Genomic DNA, 25,970 nt, shown 5'->3' on the forward strand with positions numbered 1-25,970 from the left:
AACCAGCAAAAATCTTACATTATTAAGAAAAAAAATTACATGTACAGGAGGATTTTCGTAATTAAGAAATTGGGATTTTTATTAGAAAAGATCACGTTCAAACAAATGGACCGTGTAGAAAGTTAGAAAAGAAGAAAAACTCACTTGCAGTTGAATACTTTTATTGATTTAGTGCTAAATTTCTTTTGTGATGTGGATATGTTTTTCTTCTCATAATAAACAGGCATTACCCGGGGATGGGTGAGGCTAATCTTCATTGGAGAACTGCTGATTGTGTAATTCCCGTTCCTTTGAGCTCCCTTTGGACAAAAAAAAAAAAAGAACTATAATCAAATAAATCGAGCACTCTAGAAACCCACATCATCAAGTGGAGATTCATTTGACAACATATCAAGATGGGATTCAAGCTAAGACTACAGAGATTGAAAAGAAATGTTGGCGCTGGTCATTTCACAACCTGTCTGGCCAATCCTCATATGTACCATACACATGCAGCTTCATCTGCGACAGATTCATGCGTTATTATTCACCAGCTGACGGATAGAACCAACAACAGAATAAAACGGTATTAAAGTTGTAGATAAGTCATCCAATTCCCAATTTCTAGGCCTGTGTGTTGAGTCCTTGTAGGTATTTCCAAATCCTGGTCAAATCTACAAATCTTAACTGTGTTTACTTCTTATTGTGTATCATACTTTGTTTGATTCAGCATTAGCCTGAATCACTGTTGATTCAGCATCAAGGCACCAAGATCACTTGAATCACCCAAATTCCATCCTGTCTTGTTGAGCACCTAAAGTTCCTCCTTGACAGAACTGAATCTCTGCATGTGTGCTCATTCACGTGTCTGCAGATGAAAGTACCACAGCATGTACACTTTGAAAATATACAGCTGATCAGATCAAGAATGAAGGCAGACAGCGCACCATCAAAATTTGATGAACCCCTGACGAAGAAAAACCTCATTTCTCAACTTCCAAACCAAAGTGTTCCTTAAGAATATCTTTTGAGGTCCTTCCAAATCCATTGGCCACTTCTTCCATATCCTTGAGTTTTGTCACTTCCCGCTTTATCTGGTCCACCCTGCTCAACACAGCACTCAGCAAATCATCTGGGTTGGTTATCAACGTGCGACGTGCCAATTCAGACCTCTCTTTGTCCAACTGCTGGTAAAGGTTCTGAAGATATTTCTTTTGAGCATAAAGTCGTTCCTCTGCAATTTTGTACTCAGCTTCCTGTGAAACCTGTAGTGCCTGGAGGACCTGATTGATCTCATCCTCAAGTTTCAGAGATTCAGTCTGGCTATCAGAAGACATGGACACATCTGGTGAGCTCTTTCTAAAGTCCAGAATGTCTTGATGATTACTAACTTCCAGCATTGCATTTCCATTGGGAGAGACGGCTGTGTATGAATGATATAAACATGTTTACAAATGTGAGAGAGAGAGAGTCTGATCCACTGGAAGCAAAACTCGATGACAAGAGAGCTCCCAAATATATTACCCATAAAAATAATAAAAGCTGAAACAAATAAAGAAAAAGATAATTTGAAGTCATGGACACATTGTGTCTTAATGTCTTAAAATTAATGCAACTATCTTTTATGAGAACCATCCATGGAAAACAAGGTATCATTTATGTTTTGTGATACTTGCTAGAGATCTAGACCAGTGATTTGGATTTCTTGTTACTTAGTCATCAGAACTTAAGGCTTTTAACCATGTCCCTCTGTAACTCAATCTGAGATTGCTGTGTACAATAATTGAAACCCAGAAAGTTTGTTCCTGCAACTTCTCCAGTTTTCTCTCCTTTGCCTACCTTACAAAACAAGCACCATTGCACCTCCATTGTGGTTATTTATTCAGGGAATCCTTCATAAATAAATTATTGCCAATCCAATATTTGGAAACAATCATGGAAGGTGATATTGTTCCAAGACCCTACATGAATTACTTGTTAATGCTATCTTTACTGACAGCTCCAGAGTGTTGATTACACCCAATGGAATTGCTCTATCAAAAATCATATCTTAGGAACTGATAAACTATTAACTCAACCAATAGAATGTTGTTGCCAGAAAGAAAAACAGTTTGAATGAAACAGTTTTAAAAAAAACATTACCAGGCAAAATGGCTGAGACTTCCCCTTCCACTTTCCAGATATCTTCAAGAATAGTCCCACATTTAAGCTGGTGCCAATACCAAATCGTCATACTACTAATGGTTATAGCAACCCCAAGGAGGGACAAGGTTAAATTTTCTAAAAATCATAAAAGCCATAAATTCTCTTGCCTAGAGAACACCAGCTTTACCTTCGTGATGGCTACCTCAATGCGTTTCAGCAATCCCTTTGCATCAGCTCTCTGTGAACCTCGCAAAATGCAGAAACCAAGATTTAATATTTTCTCTATTTCATCCTGGGAATCAACAGTTTCGCAAGTTCGCAAAAGCCTTGTAACATGTGGCACTAGGTCTGTCCTTGCATCACAGCGCCGACAGTAATACTCAGCATCCAGACCGATGCTTCCTCCCACAGTGCCAGCCATATAGGTCCGAAGAGCACAATTCATGTGAGCAACATGGCCACATATATGACCCTCACTCACAATTGCTTCACATTTTATGTAGCTGTAACCTCCATGTTTTGAGCTTATAGTTTTGCAACAGAGGATGCAGCAGCAATAACCGCAGAAACCAGGTTCACTGCAACATATATCGCAAGACATGGCAGCCATGGGTTGATTTTCAGTTTGTAACCCAAGACTGGTGCACATCTTATTTCCAGCTTTACAACCCGCACTATCATGCTGGGAATCAGACAGAAAAAGTTCAGCTGTCTCTTCAGAAGGTACAGGGAAAAAAAAGTGCCCCTCGACATTACCTGCATTGTTCAGTTATCAATGAATAAAAACTTTTCCAAGCTTACACGCATTTTAGGAATATTTTAAACAATTAGAACTGAGAAACTATCCTAACCTATCTCAAAGATTGCCAATTCAAATATCAAGTGGCATAACACTAAGGAAGATGATTGAAGATTGGTCTAACATACCACAAAACACCCAGCAACCACATAACCATTTTAGATGTGTACTCGTCAAATAAAGCATGTGCATCACAAATTCAGAACTTCAATATCACCTCCTTTTTTGTCAATTCTTGGTGTTTGGGAGTGTGGTAGCGATTGTTTTTCAAAGTGTTTTTCATTCCAAAACACATTAAAATAATGTTTTTTTTATTTTTTAAAAATCATTTTTGACATCAGTTCATCAAAATGATCTGAAAACATCAAAAATATTTTAATTTAAAGCCAAAAAAAAATAAAAAAATTTCAAAATTGTTTAGAAGCACTTTCCAACTGCAGTGCCAAACACGCGTGCACGGTCTAAAAAACGCAGTTAGGTGTTTGGTAATACATCAAACTGCGTTTTTTACTGTGGGGCCCACCAAAAAAATTGAGTTTGCAACGCAGTTTTTGTAAAGTAGTTTTTACATGCTTTTTTAACTGAGTTTCGTAAAATTTTGTTTGTTTTTACGTTTCAAAAGCACTTTTTTCAAATTTTAAATTTTATTTTATTTTTTTCTTTACTTCAAATTAATTTTTTTTTTTTTGTATTTTCAAATCATTTTGATGAGCTGATATCAAAAGTAATTTTTAAAAAATAAAAAAAATTATTTTGATGCATTTCAAAATAAAAAACACTTTTGAAAAGCCACCACAACCAAACATTTTATGGGCAAGTTGAAATAGTGATATCATACTGAAGGAAAAGAAACAACTTGTCACCATTCAATGTGGTCAAGATAGCATTTCATTTTTAATGGCAGGCTATTTTGTTGGATCATTTTCTTTTGGAGCTTTTAAGTGCCTTTGCCATTTTGGGTGAAGAGAGAAATTTAAAAAAGCCACGTCAAAGCAAAATATGGATAAGGAACTGTTCTCAAAGATAAACCTACTCAACAATTGCACAGCAATTGGATAATTTAAGTTGACATCAAATTCAATTATTGATTCCCAGATAGTGCAACTGGAATTCAGCCTGATCAAATGGAGCAGCAATTTTTTATTTTTTATTTTTTGAAGCAGCAGTTCGAAATTACTATAAGCCATTGACAGGTAGTATTCACAGCCTCAATATGTAAAATCACTAGTTCCACAAAAAGTATCGAAGAAAGAACAACTGAGTGGAATGACTGGTATATATGTTCATGGAAATATGCTGAGAAAAATTTATAGCTCTAATAAAAACAAAAAAACTTATGAAACTCAAGATGGCACATATAGAAAATATGAAGATAAAATAGAATTAATTGTAACTAACCATTTATGGAGGATTGCTTTGATGGGATCTTCCAACTGAATGAAGCAAAAAATTTACCAATGTCTGCATTAGGAAATACAGATCGGATATATCGCTCAACTGAAAGCTTGCTGGCAAAACCATGTTTCTTACGTGTTGTATTCTCAAGATGACAAAGACGAATTGGAAGGTAAAGGTATCTATCCAAATAATGGCCAGTAATGGCAACTCGCCTCCCAACCCTCCAGGTCCACGTATCACCAAGATTTGGCCAATCCTCGGGAGCATATGGCAAACCTTCACCACATTCATCAGGTGCAACTGGCCTTAGATTCAAAATGTTTTCCCTTTCCCTAGGCGTGCTTCTATTACTTTCCTTATCAATCTCCATTAATTCCACTTCTGCTCATAAAGATCAGGCGGCTGAGTGAAATATAATGAATGCAAAATAAGCATGTATCAGAAAATAAAGGATTAACACACACTAAACTGAGAAGGAATTGACGGAGTAGCAATAAATACCCCACCCCAAAAGAAATTCAATGAATTCAACTTTATTGGTTTACTATCAACTTCCACAACCAACTTGAAATTTGAGGAATATATCAAGAAAATATTCTCCAAGGAACTTGTATTTTATGATAGAAGTAACACGTACAAGCCGGAAATCAATTATATTGGAGTGCCACCTTTGGATCCAAATAAGCACCAAACACAGGCAAGTGCATTCAAACATCAAAGCCAATACTCACAACAGCTCACCAAATGGAGTCCCAGATTCTGGTGAGCCATTGGATGGGGACATTTCACTTTGGATTGCTCACATGGATTAGGGAGTCAATTCGATGAGCCACCAGTCAGGGATTTCAATTTATTCTGATCAACATCATAGGATTTCTGTGTGGATTGCAATATCATCAGGTTTCCAAGCAGACCGCTGACGTAGAAATTTAAGCTACCATGTCACAAAATGTAAATTAATCTCTTCCAGGCTCATTTCCCTTTTCTTTTCTTGCCAAACTAAATCCTTAAAGATAGGGATTTCTCCAGCTAATTGCAATCATAGTTATAGTAGACTCACGCAACAAAAGCAACCAAACAATACAAATGCCAAAATTACAATTTAGAAAAACAATATTTAAGTGTTTTTGAACACTACTGATTTTAGAGTAACCAATAATTATTTTCTTTTTTGCATTAAAAAAAAAACAGCAGTCTTAATCAAACGGGAAAAAAAATCATCTAAAACAGCAAAACAAAGTGCTCGGCACCTCAACGGAATTAGCGTGAGATATCAGGGTTTAAACAGCCTAGAGGTCATTTTTTATCCAATACAGTAAGAAATGATATGCATAAATTAATAGAAGGTGGTTACAATACTTCAGGAAATCAAATCTTGAAAACGGAAACAGAATCAAAAGAGAATATTTATTGCTTATAAAAAACAATTTATGATAAAGAGAAGACAGAATGATCAAAAACAGAAAAAGAAAAACAGTTCCATCAGGCATTTCTATTTCTATTATCTGTAGTCACTGTAAAACAGGCATGAAGATGCTTGGTTGTGCACAAATTAAAAATGCAGATTCTTGATTTCACCAAAATGTTTTACTTAGTCAGAATAGAAGTAATTAGTTTTTCATTTGCATCTCTAAATCATGCACTCCTTTAATAGCACAAAAAATGTAAAGAAACCGGGAAAAAAAGAGTAAATATAAAAGGATTCAAAGCTTCACCTAAAAGAAACAGGGCCTCTGTTGGAAGAGAAGAGAGGATTTAGGGTTTGGAGTCCCGTAAAATCACCAGAAGACAGAGATCGGATTCGAGGAGAAGAGAGAACGTAACTTCTTATGCTTATAGGAAAAAACAAAAAAGAATGTAGAGACAGGAACTCGCTGAATGCTTAATAATCAGGGAAACAATTTGATACACAGAATCAATCGAGAGAGGAAAAAAAGCAGAGAGACGGGCCTGGTAAAACCCTAGGAACTACGGGGGAGGGAGAGAGACGGAGAGATAGTTCATAACGTTAACGCAATTGTTCACTCCCTGGTTGACTAGACAGCTGGGCTATCGTAGATTTGTAAATGACAGTTCTACCCTTTTATTTATGTTTATAATGCAATTGTTCACTCCCTGTTAATTGAAATGTATAAAAACTTTTTTGGATTTTTATTTTGACATCAATATATAAAAATTATAAAGAAAAATACTTAAATAAATACAATGTAAAATAATTAATAACTATATATTTTTAGTCATGTTATGCCACAGGATGGGTTAATTTTTTTCTAACAGAAAAAATATTCAAATGGTGATAACTTAAGTGAATTCAGGTTAACTTAACTAACCCATGATTTGAAATAATTCCAAAAAAAAAAAATGAAAAAAAATAGAAAGCTCAAAGCTAAATAACCTTATGTTATAGGATGAAATAAAAAAATATAAATTTAAATCGGGTTAATCTTCAAAACCAGCAACTCTAGTCACGAAATCGAGATAACCATACATAAGATAAAAAAAAATCTTGAATAAAATTCTTAACCATCAAAAAATTAAAAAGAAACAAATAGTAATCAAAACAATGAGGATCAAATCTAATAGAAAAACTAATGAAAAAAAATAATGAGAGACTTAATTGAGAAATAAAAGAAAAGTGAAAAAAGAGCAATTAAACCAAAATTATATAAAAAAAATTGAGGGACAAGATTGAAAGAAAAAAAATTAAGAAAATGATAAAAAAAACAATTAAAAAAATGAAGACTACATCTATAAAAAAAAAGATGAAATAAAATGTTGTGAGACTAAATTAAAAAGAAAAAAAACAAAAAAACAACAGTCGAGATAATGAATATCATGTGTGTGTATGTTTCAAATTGAAAATGATGAAGTTAAAAAAAATCTAGAAAAATCAAAAGAAAGAAAAATCACTTAAAAGAGAGAAGATCATAATTCAATGAATTTTTGCTCTATTATTTTTTTTATTAAAATAATATTATTTTTATTTTTTAAACGAATAAAAAATCAAAATTCATTAATTATTTTTTTGCTATTATTTTTTTATCAAAATAATATTATTTTTTTATCAAAATAATATTATTTTTGCTTAATGCTTTTCACCAACGCAATCAATTAGCCAGATGGTTCGCGCGCACAGATTGGTATTTTTTGGGGTTTTTTTTTTCCTTTTTTAAACACAGTTCATTACTTGCTTTCATTTGCCGAAATCCCCCAAGTTAAAAATTTCGGAGTTTTCTTGGTAACATGCGTTCTCCTTGGACCAAGCTGCAATGTAGTTAAATTGTCTAAAACTAATTCACCATGAGAGATATATATATATATGGGGCTCCAGAAAACGCAGATAAATGATGAAAAACAACCACCTTGTCTACCGTACCGAAGGAATTAGCAGAAAAATATTGAAAATGGCGAAACTTCTTTTGGTCACCCGACATCATATCATCACCTAAACCCAATTCATATTTAACCATAGATGTTACTGTTATAGGATTGTTCCCGTGCAGAAACAAGCAGTACAAAAGGGCATGTAGGGCATCTGCTGCTAAAAGTCTAGATAATTCTATGCAAGTTTCTAGGTGCAAGTCAACAAACACTAACAATATGGAGACATAAGCTTAACGCCATTACCTCGACTCCCATGGTAACCTAAAAAGAAAAAAGACAATGTCTACTACAAAGAAAACCCTTTTAGAGGGGCAAACTTTTCCAGAATTTCAGCTTCACGCTTTTCAGCATTTGTCCTTTTTAGCTCCCATTCTGAGATTTTGGAGTTGGCAACCTGAATATCACGCACAACAGTTGGAATTGAATTTGCCACCATCCCTTGAGCAGAGGCCACCTCAACCTTTGCTGCCTTGTTATTCTCAATTGTACTAACAAGCTCCCCTCGCCAGGTCTGAAGTTGAAAAATTTGATTGTCAATTTCCTGCACAGTCAGTAAGTTGGAATCAACCTGTGACTGGAGCTGGTCTGCTCTTTCCTTCAATTCATTATATTCATTCCTCAGAGAGTTAACCTTCGCCTTGTTTGCCTCAAGGATACCAAACAAATTGTTAACGCGCTCTATTGTTTGCCTACTCTCAACAAAAACCTCGCTGAACGATGGGATTTCCTCAATCAATTTTAACTTAACAAGTTGTTCAGCACTGAGGGTGGGATCCTTCAGTAGTTTGGAAGCTAGACTAGTAAGTTTGGAAATGTTTCTGGAAGAGACCAAAGTGGGAAAATCCATGACTAGAAGGGAACAAAGCTTGCTTCGATCTTTAGCCATATCACTTTCGGTAAGAGGAGTATCAGAGCCTGCAGAGTATGATACTTGGGTTTCAGGGTGAGGTTGGGTAAGAATGTCTTCTAAAGAACTGAGATAGTTATCAAAACCCTCCGGGATCACATTAACTGCAGGTTCAGTCTCAGTTATTCCAATTTCACCACCAGCAGCATGAAACACAGATCGTTTAGAAGAACGTGTAGCTTTTCGCTTAGATGCGGATGCCGATGTAGGTGTATCATGTTTTGCATCCTGTTTTCTTTTCCTCTGGCTGGACCGTGGTGTTTTTTTTTTCTTTTCTTCAGCTTCTTCAGTTAACTCGGGTAAAATCTGCTTCCTTTGCCTCCGACCATAACGGGGATTTTCTACATTCCCTTCTTGAACTTTCAAAGTTCCATCCTCAGGAGGATTCTCAAGAGGAAGAGGAGCAGGTTTTACTGAAACAAAGATGAGAATCAAGCCACTTGGTCAAAGCACCACTGTAGCTGAGCAAAACATTATCCAAAGTAGCATGAAATGGCTAGCCCAATGACATCAACAATCCTAAAAAAAATTTTAAATAATTCAAGCGCTTCATATACTGCAATGGAAGAAAAGAACCAACAAATATGCTTAAGGAATTTGTTTGTCCCTACACTAAAAAATAGCAAAGATGAAGCTAAAAGAAAATGCAGCATAAGAAAGGGCTTGAAAATCTGAAAGCCATGATCTAAGAAGAATATATGAGAATGTGGAGCTTTTAGTTGGGAACTGTAATGGGAGCTTCCTTATTTGAAATTCAGTAAAATTTAAAAGCTTTGCTGTGTTGAGTCTTCTTCTTCCTCATTTAATTTGGGAGAATGCCTTACGCTAATTTCTTGTAAATTTTCAGTTTTTTCATTCTTTTCTATACAAGAAAAATACAAAAGAATAGACAGCATCGGTGTCAAAATTTATGCTCACCTTCTTTTGGAGACTGCACTTTTGCTGGTATCTTCCATGTAAACGATGCAAAGAATGCATCAACATCTGCACTTGGGAATTTGGTTCGAATAAAACTTTCAAGAGCAGGCTTGCTAGCAAACATCTTCTTCCTTTTTCCATGAATGCTTTTTGGAGGGTAAATGAATCTATCCTGGAAGTACCCGGAGGAGTTAACCCTCCTTCCAACTCTCCATTCCCAATTATCACCAGGATTCGGCCAATCTATTGGAGCATATGGCAAACCTTCACCAGTTTCACCTGGCATAACTAGCCTGAGAGAATTGTTCACATCTATCGGGGTCCTGCTACCATCACTCTTGTTGGGGGTATCACTATCCATAAATTGCTCATTCTGCTGACCAGATAAATTGTGCTCATCTATCAGGTGCCCACCCCTATTTCTTTCATGATGGACATCATCGTCCACAAATTCCTCCTTCTGGTGATCGAAATTGTTTTTCTCATCTAGCAGGTGCACGTGACCGTTACTCTCATGGGGGATATCGTTCTCCATGAATTGTTGTTCATTCTGCTGACAGCTTGTTGAGCCATAACTATCATCACAATGACATGAATCCCAACATAACATAAGAATCAACTAATGCAAGGAAATGGCTGAATCATCTCTAGGTTCAAAGAGAAGACGTTAATGTCATCCATACAGTACGGTTTTAAAGAATATCATTTGAGCAATCATATCGTTGCATATCATCTACTATTGCAGAACTTAGAAATTCTGTAGCCCGTACACTTCTTCAAGTCTAAATTTATTCACATTTAAGCTGAACACTTTTAAGGCTCTTTGGTTTTACTATTTTCAAGGGTCATTTGGAAAACATGCAACATTTATACACCAATGGTTTAAGAGTCACAATTTCACTAATTAAGTAAAAAGGAAAAAAACTCTTCACTGGAGGTAGAATCTTGCTTTGCGTGTAGCGAATTGATTGTGCTTGATTTGAATCATCAGGAGGTTAATTTTAGCTCCCCATTTTCGATGCAGACAACATGTAAAGAATAAGAAACGGGATCTCCTGGGTTCTAATAAACAAAAGCAAAGAGAAAAAAAAAAGGAATTGCAAACAAAAAATTAAAGATAAAAAACATACTCTGGACCGAAAATCAAACCAAATGCAGTCCGTGGACCGTGATCGTGAGGTTTATTGGAAGGAGAGTACAGCGGATCTGACATGATTTAATTTATACACCCAATAGACCTTTCTTTCTTTCTTTCTTTCTTTCACCTGCATGGAGAGAAAAGATAACTGAAATCAAATCAAAATCATCAAGTAAAACAAAGAAATCATATGAATCTAAACAACACGTAGTCGAACAGAACTGTCTGAATTGTGATCCCTGTGAGCTAAGATGCTAGAAAAATTAGCAAAACGCCGAGGTCATGCTCTTGCATGTAGAAGATCGGACCTGGGAGGTTCTTTTTAGGAATTGTCGGTAAGTGGAGGGTGGAAATTATATTCCTAACCTTCTGGATAGCGAAAGTTTTGTGCTTTTATGACTATCATCTTGTAAATAAGTGAAATAACAAGGTCCAATTCCTAGTAATAATTTCACTTGTTGATTAGTGCGTGCTATAAACAACCAACAATGAGTGTCTTATTTTTTTTTTTTTGATTTACGTGGGATGTCCGGGCCAGCTTACGCGCACCACGACTATTCTCCACGATTCACTGGACATCCTGCAAGCCCAGGAGCAGGTAAGGCACCGCGGGGGTGACAGGCGTGCACATAGAAGGTCGAACCCGAGACGGGGACGGAACAAGTCACACGATTGACCACAGCAGCTAGACCCTCAAGTACACAATGAGTGTCTTTTAACTCCACAGGCGACGAGTGTCCAAATGCATGAAACGAAGAAAACTCCACTGTCTATGTTACTCCTCTGGAATTAAAGTTAGTAAGAATATATATTAGAATACTAACCAATGATATCGTAACAAAGCACGTTAAATATCCAAAAAATAAAATAAAAAATTCATGAAAAGATTAGAGTTTATATAAATTTAAATATATAAACATGTAAAATAATAATTTATAATAAATATATTTTTAATATAAATATAATAATAGAATATTTACATATATATTGTATTATCGATAAAAATGTATATACTTAAATTAAATCAAATGAGAGTAATTACTTCTTAAAACACCTTAAAATAATAATACTTTTATTGTTGTCAATGATGAATATTTTGTCCTTAAAACTTTATTAGTCTTCACTTGTACAACTAAAATATCTGCAGCATGTCTCACAAGATTTCAACAACACTATATTGGTTTAAATGCATTTTTAAACAAAGTTTTTGAGCCAAAGAATATAAAACTAAAAAAATCTCTTAACAAGATGAACCTAAAATCTAAATTTGAAAAGAGAAAAAAAGAATAAAAAAAAACACTGAAAACAAGATGAGAAAGAGTGCGTAAAATATGAAAAAATCAAGTCATAAGTTCTTTCTTCACTCCCCTTTTTATAGTGAATTTTAAAAGTTAAAAGGTTGAAGAATTAATTATTACCATTATCAATCTTTAATTAGCCGTCATAAATTAAGAATTAAATATAGAAAAACTAAGAATATTTTTGAATAAAAAAATAAAAAATTAATTTCTTATTTATCTATAATTTATTTAATTAAAATAAACTTTCAACAACTCCAACCGAACTAGTTGCCCCAAGTCAAATCATTTATGCCCAAACTAGCACAACTAGAACTAACTCACTCGGCTAAACTAAACTAATTATCAAAACTAAGAAATTAATGTTTTCCTCTGAAGAAAAAGAAAAAAACTGAATGCATGTTGCAAATGTGGTTATTTTTTTTTTTAGTTTAACGTGGGTGTCTGGACCAGCTTGTATGCACCTCGACTAATCTCACGGGCCCTGAAGTTAACGACCATGTAAGCTTCCAGTGGCCATCATATGAGCAACCACATGACTTGAACCTGAAACCACAAACAGAGCAAACCTCTTGGTTCCAAACTTTTATTATTGGACCACCACCTAGATGGGTAGTTAATTTTACTTTTCAATAACATGGTCGATGTTGTTTTCATAGTTCAGTGTGAAATTTTTTTTGGCATTTCTAACATGGCGTGTGCTTATTATATGTTATTTAAATTTCATTGAACATAAAGCAAATACAGCAACAGCTCATGTACCCAATATTGCTCCAGATTGTTTTCAGCTCTGCACCAGCGCTCTGTCCACTGAGGTATGCAAATCAAGCACTACAAGGCTCAAGCACTTGGCTATTCCGGTGCATGCGTTCAGTGCATCTTTCAATCCAACGCATTTTCACTATAAGCTCAGATCAGCGCGTGAAAATGAAATAAACTTGAGCAATGGTTACTTCAAGTGATGGAAGAAAAAACCCACAGCCCTGGCATTGATTGAAGCATGGCAACGGCAATGATTGATCAACTCAATCAAAAGGGATCGATGATCAACATGGCATGGCATGTCGAGGTCTCAAGGAAGATAAGAGATTTAGAAAGAACCCAGTTCTGTGTGGTATATTTAAGAAGATGAGGATTACCAGGAAATGCTTGAGCAAATAAGGATGTTACGCATGCAGACTAACCTGAAAATCACATGTTTGGATGTATCATCGAGGCGTCTACGATCCACTAATTAGCAAAGAGATCATCAAACTATTTACCCAGACACCAATTCTACAGTCTTGCGTTCTCCTTAAATATAGCTTTATCACTTCAATAAAATAAGGATTCTGTAGAGTACTCTCACCAGTGGCTTCTAGTTCTTACATGAATTTCTTAATCATTGCGCCATAAAAAAAAAGATACTAGCACACGCAATATACATAGATGTGAAACCAAATTCGTAGACGTGCACAAGCACTTGTGCGTGGGCAACACTACTGTGAATTATACAACAGAAGTACAAAACAACCCAAATGACGACATAAAAATATATGAAACAAGCTGGCTTGAACATTCCAGGAGAAATGCTTCCTGCAACTGCAAAATATCGAATCATTAGTTCTTAAATAAGCCTCATTCAATTTTCAATAGAAGGAATGTTCACTTGAATCTTTAGACGATAACTTTTAACCAGACACATATTTTATCTCTACTATAACTTAATGCGTCCAATCTGCATTGTGGGCTAGAAGGCTAGAAAGAGTAGTACTATCATGATTATCGAAAAAAAGAACAAGAACTTGATGATGAGTGGTAAGCTTTCAAACAGAGAAACACCACATGCTTGGTTAACCTCGGAGATCATAGCACATTGAGACGTGAAGGACTTTTAGGTTAGTAGATGTAACTCTAGTTACCTGCTCGAACATAATTTCCAAGAAGCTTAGCTTCTATTTACTGAATAACTGGATTCATGCAGAACCTTTTGAGTAATGATTCCTGTTCAAGTATTCTTCATGCATTATCATCAGCTGCTCTGCTACCTGCTTGGGGTTTCAATTATACGATTAGAAGTTATGACCAAGAAGTTATAAACTGCATTTATAACTTTATCAATAGAGTTCTATTGCCAGAATAAAGTAACACCTGATATTGTGGCTAATTATGCAGATCATTGCACTGTCATTTCTCTTATACGCATAGGTTAGGAAATATGAAGTCTAAACAAGAAGAACAATGTGCTGGTGAACGGTGAAGAGAAAGTCTTTTATCCGTGTATGTTTATCTATAAGGGAAGTGTGAATTCATTTTCAATAATCCGTTTGGAAAGGCCTCGAGAATGCTTTACATTAACTCACAAACAGAAGGATTTAGTAATCTATGATCAAAACATGATTCGAATTGTACATTAAGGAATTACCACAAAGAAGCAATTCATACCTCTTCAATGCTGCCATCCTCAATCTCTGTATTGAAAGAAAGCAACAGACTTTCGTGGAGCAAATTCTCTAAATCCTCAGCATAAAGTGTTCCTGCAAATAATTCTTATTAAAATTCAAGCTAGACCCAATTAAGATTTAAGAATAAAAGAATCAATTTGACCTTTAGATTGAGAGAACCAAGAGAAGATATCAAGAACTAGCTGGTGGGATTTCTGAAGGGAATCGTGGCCACCCCACTCATTTTGAACAGCCATTTGTAGACCATTCCATCGAGAAAGAAGCAGCGCAATGCCCTCCCGGAGATGAGAGACAGCAACCTCTGGCTTTTTCAAGGTAGTGGATACCTTGTTATGGCCGTTCTTAACAATGGATTCCATTTTATAGCCTGACTTGGCCTTTGGTTGATCTGCTCCCAGTCTCCTCAACAAATCCGCTCCTTCTCCCTTTTTATTTTGGAGACAGAGAAAGAAATGGCAGAGCAAGGAATGATTCCCCCCTTTTTTCCCGTCGAGGGTTTGTGCGCTAGAGTCTGGGATCAAAAGAGAGGGGCTCGGCGCGCGAGAACGAGGGAGGCGTTATTTTGATCACGTGCCATAAATAGAGGTGTAAACTGTAAAATCTACTCTTTCTCTAAAACTTCTCAAATAATGCAAAAATAATGAAGGTTCAGACGTGAAGAGTTAGATATACAAATTATAAAATAAAATACTTATTTTGTAAATCATCTAAATCAAACAAGTTGAAATTTTAGGTGTAAACATATTTTCCTTTTTAAAGAATAAGGGTCTAAATCGAATTAAATAATAGTATAAGGAGTCCTTTTTAAAAACTCAGCCTTTGTAACTGTACAGTCGATTTAAAACTTTAGACCTTTGGCGCCACCATACCAAACCATGACCACGCCTGCCACCCATGACCTTCCTCACCCCAAATTCACTCGCAACCATTCTCGAAACCGCCGTCTCAACTCACTCTTCTCTTCTCGGCCGAGCCACCCATGCTCAAATCCTCAAGACTCTCCAATGTACAATCCCTCCCTTCCTCTCCATCCACCTCATCAGCATGTATTCCAAACTCGACCTCCCTAACCCAGCCCAACTCCTCCTCCAACTCACCCCAACTCGCTGCGTCGTCACCTGGACCGCCCTCATTTCTGGCTCTGTCCAAAACGGTTATTTCTCCTCTGCTCTCCTTTATTTCTCTAAAATGCGCCGTGAGAACATCAAGCCTAACGATTTCACTTTCCCTTGCGCGTTCAAAGCATCCACTGCGCTTTGCTTGCCTTTTGCAGGGAAACAGATTCATGCGATTGCGTTGAAGTTGGGCCAAATTAATGATAAATTTGTTGGATGCAGCGCGTTTGATATGTACTCAAAAACTGGGCTTAAATTTGAAGCGCAGCGACTGTTTGATGAAATGCCTCCAAGAAATGTTGCTGTGTGGAATGCATATATTTCCAATGCGGTGCTTGATGGGAGGCCAGGGAAAGCGATTGATAAGTTTATAGAGTTCCGCCGGGTGGGTGGAGAGCCCGACTTGATAACATTTTGTGCGTTCTTGAATGCCTGTGCTGACGCAAGGTGTTTGGACCTTGGGAGGCAGTTACATGGGCTTGTGATTCGCAGTGGGTTTGAAGGGGATGTGTCGGTTGCAAATGGGATTATTGATGTTTATGGGAAGTGTAAGGAAGTTGAATTGGCAGAAATGGTTTTTAATGGGATGGGGAGGAGGAATTCAGTTTCATGGTGTACAATGGTTGCTGCTTGTGAGCAGAATGATGAGAAGGAGAAGGCTTGTGTGGTGTTTTTGATGGGTAGGAAGGAAGGGATTGAGCTGACAGATTATATGGTTTCAAGTGTTATCAGTGCGTATGCAGGGATTTCAGGACTTGAATTTGGGAGGTCAGTTCATGCACTAGCTGTGAAAGCATGCGTGGAGGGCGATATTTTTGTCGGCAGTGCCCTTGTTGACATGTATGGTAAATGCGGAAGTATTGAAGATTGTGAGCAGGTCTTTCATGAGATGCCTGAAAGGAATTTGGTTTCTTGGAATGCTATGATTAGTGGGTATGCACACCAAGGGGATGTTGACATGGCCATGACACTGTTTGAAGAAATGCAGTCTGAGGCGGTAGCAAATTATGTAACACTGATCTGTGTGTTATCGGCTTGTAGTAGGGGAGGGGCTGTTAAATTGGGAAACGAGATTTTTGAGTCAATGAGGGACAGGTACAGGATTGAACCGGGAGCAGAGCATTATGCTTGTATTGTGGACATGTTAGGGCGGGCTGGAATGGTAGAGCGTGCTTATGAGTTTGTACAAAAAATGCCAATTCGTCCAACAATTTCAGTTTGGGGTGCTCTTTTAAATGCTTGTAGGGTGTATGGGGAGCCCGAGTTGGGTAAAATTGCAGCTGATAACTTATTCAAACTTGATCCCAAAGATTCAGGCAACCACGTGCTGCTTTCAAATATGTTTGCTGCTGCTGGAAGGTAAGTTAATTGTTTAAAGCAAACCTTATTGTTTTTCAGAAATGCTACAAATTCAGGCTAGCTTTATTAGAAGGTTTTTGTATCTGCTTCCTTGAAGTTCCTGTTATTTTCTGCTGCTGATGTCAATGTACTTCTGTAGTCGGTGTACTGTTTTAACCCCATCATCTTGTGATGCAATGACTGGTTTATTTTGAACTACAGGGCATAAAAAATGGTATGTTTTAGGGTCATCATTGAAGAATGAAAAATTTTCACCTGAATCCATCTTTCTTTCAAATGCTACACCTTATAAATTGTTATGTTCGTGGGGGAATGGTGTTCTCTGTCTCTGGCCCTCATGCTAGACAATGGGAGCAGCCTTCCCCATATGTCGAATAACCACTCACTCATCTCAAGAGTGAAATTTAAAATCTTCAATGTGAAAGATCCAAGTTTAAACACCAGATCCGTTTAGGAACATGGCAACACAGTTCATGGAATCTCTGTAGCTACAAACACGGAAGTTGTCTTTGTCTGGACCTTCAGAATCAGGACTCAGGGATGATGCTGTTCTTGCAGGTAGAAATAATGCTTCACCTGTTGTGACTGTCTTAGTTTCTCTCCATTTATTATCTGAAAAGGTCGAAACTTCCCAGTCAAGTTTGCGGTTATATCTTAGCAAAACCTTGTAGCCCCTTCACCATTACTTGTAACCCAACTACCCTGGCCGATGTTTTTGGTAGCCATTATTTTAGACTTGATTGAGAGGGTCCCTATCCTGCTTGTTTGTTGCACATCTAATGTACTAATAATTGGAGTGGCTGCTTCCCCGTAATATACTAAAGATTGTTCGTTCACCATGCTGTTCTTCCATCTGCTTTAAGTAATTGGTTTTTCAAATTTAGCCTTCTTCTTTGTCTATATTTTCCTTCTGCTTGCCAACCAACTATCTGGGACCGTAATGCAGGTGGGATGAAGCAACCCTTGTGAGAAAAGAAATGAAGGATGTTGGGATCAAGAAGGGTGCCGGTTGTAGTTGGGTTACTGCAAAGAATAAGGTCCATGTCTTCCAAGCAAAGGACACATCCCACGAAAGGAATAGTGAGATTCAGGCAATGCTAGTTAAGCTAAGGACAGAAATGCAGGCGGCTGGCTACATGCCTGACACCAACTATGCTCTCTATGATTTAGAAGAAGAAGAGAAAATGACAGAAGTTGGGTACCACAGCGAGAAGATTGCCCTTGCTTTCGGGCTTATAGCCCTCCCTCCTGGAGTACCTATAAGAATCACAAAAAATCTCAGGATATGTGGTGATTGTCATAGTGCCTTCAAGTTTATCTCAGGCATTGTTGGGAGAGAAATTATTGTCAGAGATAATAATAGATTTCATCGGTTTCGGGATAGTCAATGCTCATGCAGAGATTTTTGGTGATGATCTTTTACTCAATTTACAATATTTTTACAGGTTCGATAATTTTCAGATAAGACCTTAAAAAAACAAAAAAAAACCTTACCCATGACAAACTTGTAACTGTATTTCAAGTTTTGAAGAATATTTAGAAGTGTGGTAGTATTTTTTTTTTCAAAAAAATATTAAAATAATTTTTATTTTTATTTTTTAAATTTATTTTTAACATTAACATATTCAAATCATCCAAAAAAAATAAAAAAATAAAAAATTTTAATTTTAATTTTAATGAGAAGCAAGAAGCAAGTTGAAAATTATTTTCAAATACCCTTCGAATTCAAAGAAATGATTCATAATTTTGGTGATTGATTTTCAATTTTGTTTTTCAACCAACCATCTGCAATTTTAGAGTTTACGTTTTTCTTCTTGTTTAGATGTGAGACTTACTAGTTCATCGACTACTCTGATTCTCTTGTAATTCCTTGCTTCTCTGTTCAGAGTGAGATTCCAGCACACTGGCGTTTCAAAATTCTGGTGAATTTTTTTATGAATATATTTTTTGTCTTTTAAAAATCTTAGATTTAAGAATAATTAACTCGCTAGGGTCACCAGTAATTTTCATGATGCCACAAATTTACAACATTAGCGGTGCAGCCTATTAAGCCACGTAAGCATTAAACGAAGTCGTTTTCCTATCTTCCGCCGTACCCTCTTCTACCTCTCATATCACCAAGGAGGAACCCGGTAGAAGGAAGAACAGACAGAGAGAGGCAATAGACAAGAAAGTGAGAAACTCAAAAGCATCCACCTGACATTAATTGAAGAACAAAAGGAAGAAAAAAGAAAAAAATGGCAGTCGCTAAAGGAGCGTGCCTGAACCACATATCTCGAGAATCATCAGATGTAAGAAGGCTTGCCAATTTCTACAAAGACATATTTGGTTTTGAGGAGATAGAGAGCCCAAAGTTAGAGTTCAAGGTTTTATGGATTAAGATCTCTCCAGATCTCGCTCTCCACTTAATCGAGAGGAGCCCAGATACCAAGCTTCCTGAAGGACCCTACAGTGCATCGTCACCGGTTCTTGATCCTACCCATCTCCCTAGAGGACATCATGTCTGCTTCTCTGTCTCCAATTTTGACTCCTTTGTCCAATCTCTCAAGGTATCACAAAGCTGCTTCTTTTTTTATTTTTTATATTCTTGCTTAATATGTTTGTGTTTGTTTCAATAGCAACGACCACTATCATCAATGAGTGGCATTTACTTCCACTTGACGATTATATCACTTTTAAGAAGTGTCCGTATAAAAGATTTTTTAATAATTATGATTTTTTATTTAAGCCATAATCTAAAAATTACTTTTTGTAAATAATTTATGATAAAATAAGTTAAAATGACTTTAAATTAAAAGTATGTTTGATTAAATTTTGTAGCAAACTTTTAATGTAAATCAAAAGTTACTTCTAGTCAAAATATGCTTATGATTTTTCTTTGAATCAAAAGTTAAACTTAAAATAAACATAGTGAATTGAAGCTAAATTTTATGGTGATTGCAGGACAAGGGAATAGAAACGTTTCAGAGGTCTGCACTTAATAGGCCAATTAGGCAGGTCTTCTTCTTTGATCCAGATGGTGAGCTTTTGCAACCCCTTTTATTAGGTTTGGTGCTCAGTTCGAAGATAAATGGTGTGAAAGACTTGTGCTTCATCTTTCTGATAATGTGCAGGTAATGGATTGGAGGTTGCAAGTCGTGATGAATAGGGTTGCTCTCTACTTGTGAGTATGGTTAAATGCTGGTAGGACTACGAGGGGAAACATAAATAAAATGTAATAAAAGCCCCAAATTTACATGCAGATAGTAGTAACTCTTATGATCATGCATTATTGAAGTTCTGGATCCTTGTAAGTTTTCCTTCCTCTTAAATATGTATCGGTTAGCATTTGAATATGGTTAATGTGCAGCATGCATTTGAATAGGGTTCATATATAGCGTTGTATAGCATTATGCATGCATTAATACATGGAGCAGAAATGGAACATAGTTGCTGATACTGGATTGGATACTTTGTATCATCATTACTCGCTGATATTTCTTCAAAGAGAAATTATGGACGGTCCCAAAGCATTGAAATACCACTATTAGCTTGATCTTTAGGGGGTTACCACCGTTTTTCTTTTCCCAAGTTGTTGAATCACATGAAAGGCTTTTAGTATTATGATTTGAACAATAGGTTTGATATTATCTTTTACATGGTGTTGTGTTTTATTCTTGCTGCTGGAAGTTGGAGCCTTTTTCATCACGGCTATGCTCATTCCTTTCATCTTACAGAACTAAAAACTAAAATTGTCACCAACAAACTTCATGTAAAGCTGCTGAAATCTGATGAATAAGTGATATGGTTTCATAGTGGCATCACCCACCTTTCCACTCTATTATAATCATTTTAGTATATTACTCTGGTACTCCGTAAAAGGACCGATGCGCTCTCTGTTTGCCACTAGCCATTCCACCGGCAATAGGCAAGTTTTAGAATGTTCGGTGGACATACTGATTGAGGATTAGAATCACTTAGGGTTCCAAGTTTGTTAGTGTTATTATACTGAGCACCGTTCATCTTGTGATGCACTTGTTGCAGTGAATAGCTGGAACTTAAGCATTACTTTGAGATGAGTCATCATTGACATCTGTATCAGCAACAACCTTTCAGGAGCCCTTCTAAAAAGTAGTACCAAAATCCTTTTGTTTTGGGATGAATTAGAAGAATTTTAACGACATTCTCTGAATAAAGTTCTTGGAGTTGAAGCCTGTTAGAAATTCAGGCACAGATAGTTTAGATGCGACTTTCATTTCATAAGCTTTGGCATTACTGTCGTTTTCTGCACAATTTGTCCACCATGCTGTACTGTCCCCTCTATGATATTTGAATCCAGCAGATACACGCAATTACTAAAATTTAATCCACTAAGAGAGGGGTCAAAAAGAAAAAGAAAGGAGAAGCAACTTAATATTACGTTGAAGATGAGTCAGGGTCAGCCAAGGAGGCCTCAAGCTGGTGGGCAAGACTACAACACGGTGGGCTTGAGCAAGATCGTCCTTTGAGATATGGCGACGTTTTCAACGTTTCTGGCGAGCTTGCAACCAGGAAAGTAGCACCAGAAGATGCTAACATGATGCAGATCAGTGCGGAAAGCACCGTACTTCGACAGAACCAGAAGGGTGGTCCAGCTGCTACCATGCAATCTGCTGCAACTCGCAATGAGCAAGCTGGTTTTGTTAGTCATTGGCTGGCCAGCGATGCTGCTGCTGACCAAGGTGTTACTGTAACTGAAAATGACATTCCAGGAGCCCGCTTTGTCACAGAAAGTGTTGCTGAACAGGTTCTCTAAACAACCCTAATCTGACTGCTCGTCCTGGTGGCGTTGCCGCGTCCTTGACTGTACCTGCTAGGCTCAATGAGAATGTTAATATGTGATAAAGTGATGCTATGTGATCTATTAGCGTTTTTTGTGTCTTTGTTCAGTGTAAGATAAGCTTGGTTTCTGGCTGCGTGGTTTGTGTACTAATAACTGTAGGTGGTGAAAGTTAGTTTTAATTGCATCCGGAAGGGAGTCGTTTTTTTATAGTGAAGGCAATATACTTTTCTGTAACTAGTCGTGTCTCGTCGAGTATATAGGTTTTGGGGTCCTAGGTGGTCACTATGAACTGAGCAGGCAGCTGGCAGTTGTTTTTCTTAGTTGCTTGCTGCTCGATCTGCAACAATAAACCACCGTTTCCAGTTTTGCTCCTTTTTCGCACAGGTGTACTGGCTCTAAATGTATGGGGCACAAGCTAAATTGATTCAAGCCTGTAAGACCTTGTTGTCTAAACCTCTAAAGCGTTGTAGGCTTGTTTGCATAAACAATCAGTTTTAAGTAAATTGGGACTCAACTTACTGTCCTTGCTGAGCCCGAAGGTCTAAATGCTAAATGCATTTATCACTGGAGAAAGAAAGCACATGGCCCAATGGTTACTGTCCTTGCCGAGCCCGAAGGCGATTGTTAAAGAGTTACTGAAACCCAAACATAATAGGACTCAACTTGTTGGGTATAATAAATGTTTACCAGTATGTATTATATTTTTCGGCATTGTTACCAAAGATGAGCATTCGATAGTGTTCTTGTTTTTGAAATCAAATTGTTGAACGTACCTAGAGGCTACATGATAGCACAGAGCAGGATTTGACTTGGACAAGAGTTTACAATACAATTTTCTAAGAGTATCAATATGATATGGCAGTTTTATATAAATCGACAAAGTTTAACAACTGCAGTCCAACAAGACGAGGGAGCCAACAGGCAACAACCCTAGAAATAGGAAAAGGATACTCGAGTGAGAACACCTTAAACCACTGTTTTTAACTTCTGAAAGACAGAAGCGCCTTTATATTCTGAAAAGCTTCTGGCTTTCACAACGTTATATGTTGGCCTCACAGAAGAGAAAGGACTTTGCCTCGTGAGCCACTTTTGTTTTACGAAAGTACAATCATGTGGCAAACAGGGTTTCGTAAGCTACCATGCAGGAAATAAACTGAAACCCACCTCTATAATGCCCACTATAAGGGCAAGATTTTTTTTTTCTACAGAAAATATGTACCATACCAGTAAGCTTTCGAGGATAAATTTCGTACGCTAGGTAGAGGAGTAGTTTGGCCTTTTGGACTATAATACTCTGCTTCTGAAGACCGCGCCATCAGTATGATCTGAGCTCGTGAATAGGTTTTGACTTTTTTTTGACTTGGTATGTTAGTAATGACAAAAAAGGGAGGTAATGGTGACTTATTTCTGGGCAGAGAACACTGGTTGGTGAGTGAGCAGTAGGGCAAAGTTGAAGAAGAGACACAATTTGCCAGCAGAGGCTGGCAAATAAGGCATAGTTTTGGTGAAAGGCTATACGGAATCGGAAAGCAAATTATCTGTAATGGTGAATATTAATTAATTGTTAGAAATTTGAGTTTTATATTTGTCTTTTAATTATTTTTTTTGCCCTTTTGAGATATCATTTTCTGGTGGTGAATAGGTTTTTTTTTAATTCATATTTTTTCAGATTCATCTTTTAGAATTTATTTAATTGGAGATTTTTCTTATTTTTAAAAAAATACTTATATAGCTTGGACATTTTTTTTTTATGTTAGGATCTAGTATAATATATACTTAGCAGTTGTGACTTCGCTTCTTATTCGAATTTAAAATGGTGATCTCAATATTATCAAAACTTGAATGTATATGTGAGGGAGAGAGAGAGAGAGAGACCATATCAATAAAAATTATTGAATGGAAAGACCAAATAAATAAATAAAAATTAAAGGGTTAATTAAGATGATTTTTTTATTTTTTACTTTTTTGTTCGAGAGGAAGAGGAGAGGCGTAATGTTTTTTTTCCTTCCGTTGTGAGCTACTGAAATATGTTTAATTAGGCCTAACCTTTGGAAAGGAAATGGTAAATTAAGAATATCGTATTTGTTATAATCATTCATCTCTACATTATTGGTTCCATTTTTTTTTATCTTATGAATGGAAAATATTACTGTTGTTCCTTTTTTTTTTTTAAGTACACAGAATATTAACCGTTGGCATTCAAGAGAAATTAACTACAAAACCAACATTAATTACCGTTAAATAATAAAAAAAAGCATTCATGTGGCAGAAAAGTAATAAGCAAGATGTAAGAAATTATGATGAATGCTTTTATTCTATAATATAGATAGATAGATGCTACAAGGCATGCAATGAATCAAGGCTGAGAGAGGGTACGTAATTAAACAGTCAAAATTGACCGATCAGTTAAAAGAACAGATTATCTAAAATCTCTTGTGCATTTAAGATCTGGAAAATAAAGAGAGAAAGGCATTAAATTCCTTGAATGTGATTGAAGCAACTGTAAGGTAATTTTACATGCATCGCTGAGATTGTCAATTATTTGGATGAGAGGTACTGTCATATCATATCATATCAGATCAGATCAGATCAGATCATGATGTTTGTTGGCCCAGAAAGATGTAAATGAGTAGTTGATCATGTTAAAAAAAATACAACAACACACAGAGACACACACAGACCATAAGAATTCTGAGGAAACATGCGCATGTGGTGATGTCTTTTGCAGCAATTTAATCTCAGATCATATATACTCCACAACATTTCAGTGATGGTGTTAAATAATTACCCACTGCAACGGCAACGGCAACGGCAACGGCAACGGCAACGAAACTACCCCCACATCACATAACATTTTCATACGTACGTACGTAGGCATGCACACAATACACAACTCAAATCTACATTACTCTACACAATATTTTAAGTCTAGAGATGTCCCTCTGTATATATATATATATATATATATATATATATACACACATGTAATTATTAAATTTGACTTGACTGGAGACCTGACATAAAAATATTATACGAGTAAAGCATGGTAACTCGAGTAAATATTTTTTAAAAATAAATTAATGTAATTTTGAGTTTTCTTTTTGGACTAATCAAAGTTATAAATCAAATGAGTGTTTAATTGAGTTACTTGATTAACTTGGATAATATTTTTAAAAAAAAACCAAAACCCTATTTAAATTAGGTTTTAGATTGACCAACTACAACTAGACAAGTTTAATAATGGTGAGACTGTATAATCCTCGCTACAAAAGCCTTGAATAAAGATAGGAGTGGAAGACAAAAATAAATGTTGCTTTTCTTACTCCTCCACAACCTTGCACTGTTGCTCTCTCTCTCTCTCTCACCAAATAAAATCTCCACCGTTCAACGTTCCTCTATTTTTATCCCCATTGCCATTATAGCAGACACGTTACAATCTCCCTGTCTGATCTCATCAAGAGGAAAAATGCCCACCATCTTCTGGAAGAACATTCTCAAATGCTTACCCACCATAACCCCGTCCTCACATCCATTGCCCTCAGAGTTGCAAGAGCATAGTGATCCATTACTATCATCCGCTACCGCCGCCGCCCCCACCACATCAGTAATGATCAAGAACTTCAACTCCCTCTATGACCTCTCCTCAGCATCCACCTCCAAATCCCTCAGTACTCCCTCCACCAACTCCTCCTCCTCATCTTACTCCGATCCTGACACCGACTCGACGCCTGATTTTGCCACCATTATCGCCTCACAACGTTTCTTCTCCTCCTCCCCTGGCCGCTCCAATTCCATCATTGAGTCCATGCAAGAGCTTCATACCCCAGTCAGTGGAGGTGTTGCCATTAAAAAGTATTCACTAGATCCTTACATAGATTTTAAAAACTCAATGCAAGAGATGATTGAAGCAAGAGAGATAAGGGACGTTAGGGCTAATTGGGACTACTTGCATGAGTTGATCTCTTGCTATCTTAAATTAAACCCTAAAAACACCCACAAGTTTATCATTAGTGCTTTCGCTGATATAATTGTTTGCCTATTGTCTTCGCCCTCGCCGGAACCCGACACCCACTGGAAACCTGAAGGCCTTCAACAACACAAGGTTTCACGTTTATTGGTGTGAGGTCAATTATGTACTGTGTACATCTTTTAAATTTTGTTTTGTTATTTTAAAAGAAGGGGCATATGTGATGTATGTTAGTGGTGGTACGTTTTTTCGTTGTTTTGTGGAATCACTTTGTATTTGGTGAGGAGGGATCGATGTTATCATGCATGAAGACACAGT

General features: G+C 36.7%; 6 protein-coding genes across 17 annotated transcripts; 3 read left to right on the forward strand and 3 right to left on the reverse strand.

Moving 5' to 3' along the window:
- Positions 1–324: 324 nt before the first annotated feature.
- On the reverse strand, positions 325–6,356 carry LOC7474203 (protein OBERON 2). 10 transcript variants are annotated; one of them, XM_024609616.2, is made up of 6 exons: positions 6,037–6,356; positions 5,063–5,197; positions 4,322–4,702; positions 2,312–2,880; positions 2,122–2,188; positions 325–1,402 (listed from the first exon to the last, which is right to left on the reverse strand). In XM_024609616.2, the coding sequence occupies exons 2-6, from the start codon at positions 5,103–5,105 to the stop codon at positions 963–965; spliced, it is 1,500 nt and encodes a 499-aa protein (XP_024465384.1). In that variant the 5' UTR covers positions 5,106–5,197; positions 6,037–6,356; the 3' UTR covers positions 325–962. The 10 variants fall into 10 exon arrangements, with proteins under 10 accessions (XP_024465384.1, XP_024465383.1, XP_024465387.1 ...); XM_024609615.2 differs by having other exon boundaries at positions 5,063–5,255; XM_024609619.2 differs by lacking the exon at positions 5,063–5,197 and having other exon boundaries at positions 6,037–6,355.
- A 1,406-nt stretch (positions 6,357–7,762) lies between these two features.
- Positions 7,763–11,048, reverse strand: LOC7498073 (uncharacterized). 3 transcript variants are annotated; one of them, XM_024609613.2, is made up of 4 exons: positions 10,891–11,048; positions 10,661–10,795; positions 9,531–10,105; positions 7,763–9,025 (listed from the first exon to the last, which is right to left on the reverse strand). In XM_024609613.2, exons 2-4 carry the CDS (start codon positions 10,741–10,743, stop codon positions 7,992–7,994), a joined length of 1,692 nt encoding a protein of 563 aa, XP_024465381.1. In that variant the 5' UTR covers positions 10,744–10,795; positions 10,891–11,048; the 3' UTR covers positions 7,763–7,991. The 3 variants fall into 3 exon arrangements, with proteins under 3 accessions (XP_024465381.1, XP_024465382.1, XP_024465380.1); XM_024609614.2 differs by having other exon boundaries at positions 10,661–10,785; positions 10,889–10,986; XM_024609612.2 differs by having other exon boundaries at positions 10,661–10,991.
- Positions 11,049–13,254: 2,206 nt separating this feature from the next.
- Positions 13,255–14,971, reverse strand: LOC7498074 (uncharacterized). Its single transcript, XM_002315731.4, has 4 exons — positions 14,553–14,971; positions 14,391–14,482; positions 13,868–13,993; positions 13,255–13,547 (listed from the first exon to the last, which is right to left on the reverse strand). Exons 1-3 carry the CDS (start codon positions 14,767–14,769, stop codon positions 13,922–13,924), a joined length of 381 nt encoding a protein of 126 aa, XP_002315767.3. The 5' UTR covers positions 14,770–14,971; the 3' UTR covers positions 13,255–13,547; positions 13,868–13,921.
- Positions 14,972–15,237: 266 nt separating this feature from the next.
- Positions 15,238–18,338, forward strand: LOC7498075 (pentatricopeptide repeat-containing protein At4g14850). Its single transcript, XM_002314658.4, has 2 exons — positions 15,238–16,884; positions 17,831–18,338. Exons 1-2 carry the CDS (start codon positions 15,305–15,307, stop codon positions 18,294–18,296), a joined length of 2,046 nt encoding a protein of 681 aa, XP_002314694.3. The 5' UTR covers positions 15,238–15,304; the 3' UTR covers positions 18,297–18,338.
- Positions 18,339–18,860: 522 nt separating this feature from the next.
- Positions 18,861–20,219, forward strand: LOC7474204 (lactoylglutathione lyase). The gene is made up of 3 exons (XM_002314659.3): positions 18,861–19,433; positions 19,828–19,903; positions 19,998–20,219. Exons 1-3 carry the CDS (start codon positions 19,122–19,124, stop codon positions 20,030–20,032), a joined length of 423 nt encoding a protein of 140 aa, XP_002314695.1. The 5' UTR covers positions 18,861–19,121; the 3' UTR covers positions 20,033–20,219.
- A 4,932-nt stretch (positions 20,220–25,151) lies between these two features.
- Positions 25,152–25,808, forward strand: LOC7474206 (transcription repressor OFP12). Its single transcript, XM_002314661.2, has one exon. The coding sequence runs from the start codon at positions 25,152–25,154 to the stop codon at positions 25,806–25,808; it is 657 nt and encodes a 218-aa protein (XP_002314697.1).
- Positions 25,809–25,970: the final 162 nt, after the last annotated feature.

Source organism: Populus trichocarpa, chromosome 10 (assembly GCF_000002775.5).
Source record: "Populus trichocarpa isolate Nisqually-1 chromosome 10, P.trichocarpa_v4.1, whole genome shotgun sequence".
NCBI classification, from domain to species: domain Eukaryota; kingdom Viridiplantae; phylum Streptophyta; class Magnoliopsida; order Malpighiales; family Salicaceae; genus Populus; species Populus trichocarpa.